At 47.3% G+C, this 7987-nt stretch overlaps 1 protein-coding gene across 1 annotated transcript in view; it reads left to right on the forward strand.

The window, feature by feature from the left end:
* MYO1H (myosin IH) overlaps nucleotides 1-7987 on the forward strand; it is a 27657-nt gene that overhangs the window by 6189 nt on the left and 13481 nt on the right. Inside the window, exons 2-9 of the mRNA XM_031059464.1 lie at nucleotides 3445-3603; nucleotides 4293-4408; nucleotides 4731-4929; nucleotides 5356-5436; nucleotides 5856-6035; nucleotides 6381-6479; nucleotides 7082-7195; nucleotides 7483-7554. Coding sequence (XP_030915324.1) covers nucleotides 3478-3603; nucleotides 4293-4408; nucleotides 4731-4929; nucleotides 5356-5436; nucleotides 5856-6035; nucleotides 6381-6479; nucleotides 7082-7195; nucleotides 7483-7554 — 987 coding nt within the window. The 5' untranslated portion in view covers nucleotides 3445-3477. The remainder of the gene's footprint in view (nucleotides 1-3444; nucleotides 3604-4292; nucleotides 4409-4730; nucleotides 4930-5355; nucleotides 5437-5855; nucleotides 6036-6380; nucleotides 6480-7081; nucleotides 7196-7482; nucleotides 7555-7987) is intronic.

Here is a 7987-nt window from a genome sequence, read left to right on the forward strand (position 1 = left end):
GGGCTGGTGCTGACAGCTCTTGGATAATTCATTAAAGAGGAGGATGGCGCATCCCTGCCCAAGGAAGGAGCAGCAGAGAGCCTGACACACGATCCTGGGTGTCCGTGGGACTCAATTCCAGCCCCGGGAGCTCTGTGGAAGCAGCACGGGCTGGACAAGGAGGTGAGGGGAGGGTGGAGGTAAAGCAGGACATGTCAGGTGTGACATAAAAACCACCTCGGGATTTGCAGGGTGGTGGAAGGGAAATCCGGCAGCCCCCGGATGGTTTGGGGTGTGGAGGATCCTTCAGGAGATTTTCTGCTGTTGATGGTCCCAATAAAGCTGGGTTTGCTGGGTTGGACCTTTTGGTGCAGTTCCCTGCGTGGGTGGGAGCTATGAGGATTTCAAAGGTCCATGGGGTGAGCTGGTGCTCACCTGAGGCTCTCACCTGCATGGTTTGGGCTTTTCCAGTGCTTCCAAAATAGCTGTGGCCCCATAAGTGATCCTCCTCCCCCCTGCACCCTCATCTCTTCTGCTCTTTGCCATTAAACCAAAGAAACATTAATGGAGCATCAATTGAAAAATGAAGTTTTGATCCTCGGGTGAAGATAAATAATAATTTTGCAAATTTTCTTTCTGTTTCTATAAAGTTGTTTTCTTGACAGATCTTGCTTCAAAGTGGCACAAATTTTGTCAAAGGAGCTGGCCTGTTCTGTCTGACTCTTTCTCAGGAGCTGCAGAGCTCAGGAATTTGTGCTGTGATCCCACAGAGTTCCTTGCAGTTTCCCTGTTGACAGACAAATCCCTGTGGGAAAAGCAAAACCCTTCATTGTAGTGAGGGAAAGGTTTTCTGATCAAGCTCGTGTCTTTAGGAAAGAAAGAAATCTCCTGGCTCCTGAGTGATGAGGGAAGGGAAATAATCCTTTAAAAGAGCAGCGTCTTGCTGGGCTCACGTGCACTGATGAGTCTTGGGGCATCTCTTATTCAAACACAAAACTTGGCAGTGAACTTCCAGAAATGGCTGGGAACAGGGCACTAAAATGTGCTGGGATCATAAAATTATCAGCACCAGCAAAATACTGAGAAAATCTGTGCACAGAACATCCCATAAAAGAGTTCAGGAATTTTGTCTGGTGGGGAGCAGTGTCAATTACTCATTAACATACACGTGAGAGAAGTGGGTTAAGGAAACCTGAGCAGGGCAGATGCTGAGGGGGAGTCAGGCTGATCCTTTCCTTCTTCCCAGCTGGGAGAGAAAGGAAAAGTGGCTTTTCCTGAGAGCTGTCAGGAGCAAAATAATAAAACTAAAAATAAACCTAAAACCCCAATATAATAATAATAATAACAATAATAATAATAATTATTATTATTGTTATTGTTATTACTACTACTACTACTACTATTAATTTTATTAGTTTTATTATTTATTTCTCTCTCCCCCTTTCATGTTCCTCCCTGAACTGGCAGTGACGTCTGTCCAGGTGTTGGTTTGAGAAACAAAAATCACCCTTTATTTTGTCTTCCAAACCAATGGAGCCTGAGCTAAGGACAGGCACAACATATGGATGAGAGTGGTCATGTTCAGGGGAAGGGGGGAAAAAAAGAATATTAATATTAAAAGGAAAAAGTAGGAAACTTTCTGACAGAAAAGTGATCACAATCAGCTCATGCCCTGGCTAAGGAAAAATGAGGAATTCTGTATCCTGGGGCTGGGGACAGCCAGCAAAGCTAAAAATGGCATTTCTTGTGTGTGAAGTGAGTGCAGGTATGATTTCTTTACTTTTTATTTAAATAACCTGCTTTCAGGGGATCTTTCTCTCTGGAGTGTTGTGGTCCTGTTGCTGCTGAGCATAAATCTCAAAACTCAGCTCACTCTCAAAGAGACAAATGCAAAGAACAGGCTGGATTAAAATGAGAATAACCTTAAAATTCCTGTTTAAGAGCTGATTTTCCTGAGTTTGCCACAGTCATAAAGGATATTTTGTAGTTGGGTCCTTTGCTCTTCATTTTATGCAACCCTGCTCCCAAATCCACCGAGTCCCAAAATCCACCAGTGCCTGCAGGCTCATCCCAAAATCCTCCCTCCAGAGTCAGGGCTTGCCAGAGCTCAGCAGGCACATTCAATTTTCTGCCTATTTCCACTCTGCAAAGCTTCTGCTTTGGAAAAATCCAAATTAAATTTAAAAAAAAAGGAGGCAGAACCTGACTTGGCCCTGCACAAACAGAGCATAACTGTGCTTTTAGTGCTTGGTGAAAACCTCACACACAACCACAAGGTCCCCTTGAGCAGTGGAGCAGCAAAATGGGACAAGGCAATGTCCCCAAGGGCAGGAGGAGAACAGCAAAGGTGCTGGGCTGGTGAGCACAGCCTGGAGCTGCTCTGGCTGCTCAGCCACACTCCTTTCATTGTCCAAGCCTGAAACCCTCCAAGGGAGCTCCCTCCAAGGCAATTTGCTCCAAGGTAAGCTGCTCCAACTGCACTGAATTCATTTCTGTCCATTTATGCCATGGGATGGGAATTTGTCTCTGAACCACGTAATCCTGGTGTCTGTAAAAACAAAAGGAAACCCTGAAAACCCAACTTTAGCACATTATTACCATAATATGTGTGATGTAGACATAATTTGTCATACCATAATGTGTATGAAATATGTAGACAAAAATGGTTTTTTATTTGCTAACATGAAATTAGCACCTTGGTTTAAGTAAATAAAAATCACAGTATATTTTTATAGACTGGGAATCGAGCTTGACCCTCAGCAGTGAGAGTTTCCCAGATAAATTCAATTTCTACTATAAAGAATCAGAAGTGGACGGTGCAAGAGGATTTGGTTGTGCCAGGGACAGCCTCTTTTGCACCTCTCAGCCTTTGGAGAAGGATGGGGGATGCTGGGCAGGGTTTAACATCCCCAGGTTCCTCTCTGATCATTTTATCAGCAGTGGCCGTGCCTCTCGCTGGCGTGTGGGGACATCTGCTGCCAGCACTGAAAGCTGACTTGGAGCTGCTGCTGGAAAGCACTGGGAATCACATTCTTGTGCAGAGTGCTGCTGTGGGATTCATCTTTTTTTGCCTACAAGTCAAATCCCTCGCAGCCTTTTCCAGGGATTCTCTATTTTCACACCTAGATCTGTATAAAGGGAAAAAATAAGGATTTTTTCTGGTCCCTTCCACTGTTTATTCCAACTTTATACCTGAAAAATTCTGTCAAGATTGAGTTATTGAGTGTTCAGATCCTGATTACATGTCCAGGGCTGGGTTTGCCTCAATTTTTATGGAAACTGGGATCTTCCTTCCTGCTCACAGCAGCGAGTCTGGACTGGGAAGAGCCTGGATGGAATCGCCATCCTTGGACAAGCTGGAATAATGATCTCTTGGAATTACCTGTGCAAGGCTGATTTTTGTCCCTGGGGAAGGGACCTCTCTGCCCCCTCCTGACCCTGCACCCCAAAACCTTTGTGTTGTAGAAGGAGGAGGTGGACGAGAACGGCGAGGACATCATGGAAGGGGCTCTGATAGCCCGGGACAAGGTCGGGGTGCAGGATTTTGTCCTTCTGGATTCCCACACCAGCGAGGCTGCTTTCCTCAACAACCTTCGCAAGCGCTACCAGGAGAACCTCATCTATGTAAGTGTCCCTGAGGTGGCCACGTGGCTGCTGAGATGTCCCTGAGGTGGCCTTGCTGGTCAGGTCCAGGAGGAAGAGCTGAGTATCCTGCGTGTATCTCACAAGGTGTTGGTAGTGCCCAGCAGAGTGATCACCCAGGAATAATTTTATCTGCTTGAACTCATGAAAATAAATCTCAGCTTGCTCTGAGTTGCCTTGCAAAGCTTTAAAGGATGTGCAGTAAATAAGAAGGGAATGGAAAAGGGAAAGCTGTGATTGCAGGAAGTCAGGACAAGGTTTATCTGGGAAGGGCTGAGGGTTTTATTTTGTGTTGTGTTAACTTTAGTAGGAGAAGGGTCCTGGAAGCACCAAGAGATCCCAAATCCTTGCATTTAAATTGTCAGGCTCTGAGCTTGCTCTCATGGTTCAGCTTTACTCATAACCAAGGGGATTTTGGAAGAAGTTTGGTATCAATTTGGGAAGGGTTCTGCTTGGTTGGTTTGGTTCTCCCATAACAAACTCTGTACCAACTTTGCCATTTGTTTGTGAATAATGTCCTCAGGTACTTGGTTCCTCCTTTGGGATTTTGGGGTAGAGCAGGTGCCCCTTGGCTCCTCCTTTGGATTTTGGGGCGAAGCAGGTGTCCCTTGGCTCCTCCTTTGGGATTTTGGGGTGGAGCAGGTGTCCCACCAGGCTCTCTCTCCCTGCAGACCTACATTGGCTCTCTCCTCGTGTCTGTGAACCCCTACCAGGAGCTGGACCTTTACACAGTGTCTCAGATGCAGCTTTACCGGGGCGTGAACTTCTTTGAGCTGCCCCCACACCTGTGAGTGTTCCCCTGGCACCTCTGTGCGTATTCCTAATTTGGGATTTCCCTGTAATGCTCTGCTGCCACCACGGGGGGTGTCCACAGTCACTAGGCCTGGTTTTTGCTGTCAGGCCTTGAGTCAGGCTCAGGTTTTGAGCCCAGCTTTCGCAGTGGTTATCCCTGCCCAGAACGAGATGATCCCTACCACCCCTTCCAACCCATTTTGGGATTCCATGACCCTGTCCAACACTAAACCACGAGTAAAAACTCTTGGAAACCTTTGCTATTCCTCCTCCTGTGCCATTCCTAATGGATGTTTCCCCTCCTGTGCCTGTCCCAGCTATGCCATAGCTGACAACGCCTACAGGGTGATGTGCAATGAGTTCAACAACCACTTCATCCTCATCTCTGGGGAGAGTGGGGCTGGCAAGACAGAAGCATCCAAGAAGATCCTGCAGTACTATGCAGTCACCTGTCCCACCACGGAGCAGCTCCAGACTGTCCGGGACCGGCTCCTGCTCTCCAACCCCGTCCTCGAGGTGAGAAACCAAAGGAAGACCCAAAAATGCAGAGGGGTTGGAGTTGGTGGCCTCACTGCTCGAAGATTCCCTGCAAATCTGCAGCTCTGAGCAAGAATGGCCAATATTGGCACAGCCCCTGAAAGGATATTTGGGATTTAGTATCATTTAATGTTCGAAAAATTTGAATTTGGGGTTTGATTTGAGGACGGCTGGAAGAAATACAAGAAAATACAAGAAAACTGCACTGTGCAGCAGTTCCTTAGGGCTAGATAAGGAAAATCAGTAATTGGTTTAGCTGAATTCCGCTTTAAAGCTATGAAAATGCATTAGTTTGTATTTTTTTTTAATCCCACTCAATTCAATGGGACTTGGCTGAAGCAGCAAGTCTTGGTCACTTGGTCCCAGTGAGGTGAGGAGTGACTTTCCCTCTCTGCTTGCCCCCAGGCTTTTGGGAATGCAAAAACCCTGCGCAACGACAACTCCAGCAGGTTTGGGAAGTACATGGACATCCAGTTTGATTTTAAGGTGAGAACAAGCTCAGTGGAGCGCTGGGGAAAGGAGCTGTGTCTGAGAAACCTCCTGGATGCTGAGCAGGCAGCCCAGGATTTATTAATTCTTACCCTGCACATTTCGGACCCTGTTTTTGCAGACCTTGCATTTTGCAGGTGAGGTCACTGGTTATCCATCCTGAAAACTTCCAGCCTTGCTGGCAATCCTGGCAGTGCTCCAGGGAAAGCTCATAGAGAGTTTTAAAGCTCAGGTTACTTTTACAGGACAGCAAATCCTTGTCCTGTTGCTGGACACTCTTAAACAAAAGGTGGCAGATAAATGACAGCAGAATTTGGCTTTTCCTGAGCCTGTTCCTCATTCCTGGGAGTAAAGAAACAGCAGTCACAGGGATTATTGGTATTTTTGGTGTTGATCTGCCTGCTTTGCTGTGCCAGGGAGCTCCAGTGGGAGGGCACATCCTCAGCTACCTGATTGAGAAATCCCGAGTTGTCCACCAAAACCACGGAGAGAGGAATTTCCATATTTTCTACCAGCTGCTGGAGGGGGGGGACAAGGATCTGCTCTGCTGGCTCGGGCTGGAGCGTAACCCCCAGAAATACACGTACCTCATCCAGGTCAGTGGGAGCTGCAGCTCATCAGGGACTGTAAGGATGGAAAATGCAGCTTGGGCAGAAGGTATTCTTACCCTAAAAATAAAGGATGGCTGGAAGATCAAGCTCTGCACAGCTTCAGCCAATTTATGGTGATGCTCTCCACACGCAGGGGTTTGATTTATTTGGGGTTTCCAGTATAAACTGAAAGATTTGATCAAAGGAGCCATGCTCAGGATTAAGAACAGTGAAAAAACTCACCAAGGGAACTGGCAATGAAAGCAGTGTGCCCAGAAGTATCTGTGTTTGCTGATAATGAAAGTTCTTTACCAATTAATTATATTAATTCATCTTTCTTTTGCTGCCCAGGGTCGATGTGCCAAAGTGTTTTCTATCAATGACAAGAATGACTGGAAAATAGTCCGGAAAGCTTTTTCCATCATTGACTTCACTGAAAAGGATATCGAGGTACTGCTGGTGAAAAGGGACTGAGCAAAGGGATTTCAGAGAGGAGGGCACTGCTCTTTTCCTGAAGCGATGGGAGCAGCCTTGGTGAGGGGTGAAAGGTGGAACAGGACACACTTTGGGTGATCAGGACTGGAGGGGCTCACAAGAAACATGGAGAGGGACTTTGGACAAGGGCCTGGGGTGACAGGACAAAGGGGAATGGCTTCCCACTGGCACACAGTAGGTTTGGGTTAGATATTGGGAAGAAACTGGGTCCCTGGCACAGGCTGCCCAGAGAAGCTGTGGCCGCCCCATCCCTGGAAATGTCCAAGGATGGATGGGGCTTGCAGCAACCTGGGATAGTGGAAGGTGTCCCTGTCCTGGCAGGGGTGGAACTGAGTGATCTCTAAGTTCCTTTCCACCCTAAACCCCTCTGGAATTCCATGATTCAGTGGGATTGAGGGAGTGGGTGGTGAAGAGCACGATGCCAGCGGTGGTACTGGATCCTTTGGTTCACCTCCTTCAGCCCGGCCAAAATTCTGTTAACTAATGGCAGGAAATATCAGCACCACCCCACAGGGCTGTGAGAAACCATGTTCTAATGGAATATCTCCCATTATCAGCATCTCTTTGGAATCGTTGCCAGTGTCCTGCACCTTGGGAACATCCAGTTTGAGGAGGACAGCAATGGCCACGCCATCATCCGCGACGGCTCCCAGATCAAGTGGATTTCCAAGGTGCCTCTGCCCAGATGGGCCCAGAATTCCCAGTGCTGGGAGGAAAACCTGAACCTTGCTGGGCTTTTCTTATTGGTACAAGATATTTATTCCCAAAAGCATAAGGATAACTCTAAAAATACCCAGCTGTAGTAAAGCACCTCGAGTTTTCTCCCTGAAATTTCCTTATCTCCTATGGCTCCAAGATGGGGGTGGCTGGAGGTTGTGCCCTGCTGATCACACAGTGCTGCTTTTTTAATCAGGGACCTGTGGCTGTGCTCTGAGTGCAGATATTTCTCTCCCTGCAGCTCCTGGGTGCTCACCTGTCCATCCTGCAGGAAGCTCTCACCAACAGGAAGATCGAAGCCAGATCTGAGGAGGTACCAGGGAGTTCTGTGTAGTCACCGATTAATCTGGGAGACCCCCACCTGGGGGGTGGGTGAGGAGCCAGTTCTGAGTGTAAATCAGATCCCTCTGACTGTCCCTCTCCTCCTCCACATCCCCTTCTTCCAGCATGAGACATTAAACTAAAATATATTGGAGTTTTATTGCTGAACAAGGCAGGAGCTGTTAAAACCTGGAACAGGGACTTGTATTTGAGCCAAACAATTTCCCCTTGCCCAAGCCACGGTGCTTCCTGGGCTTCACAAACAGAGAAAACCACTCTTTGAACATTTTATATTCTTATTTTAGTAATATAGAAGTAAAATGAGGTCAGAATATTTTCCTGCTTCATCTAAATTAACACTCACCAAAATGTAGTGCCCCAAACCTGCTGGCAGCTGGGGATACACCAGACTGAAGGAACACCAG

Source organism: Geospiza fortis, unplaced genomic scaffold, assembly GCF_000277835.1.
Source record: "Geospiza fortis unplaced genomic scaffold, GeoFor_1.0 scaffold145, whole genome shotgun sequence".
NCBI classification, from domain to species: domain Eukaryota; kingdom Metazoa; phylum Chordata; class Aves; order Passeriformes; family Thraupidae; genus Geospiza; species Geospiza fortis.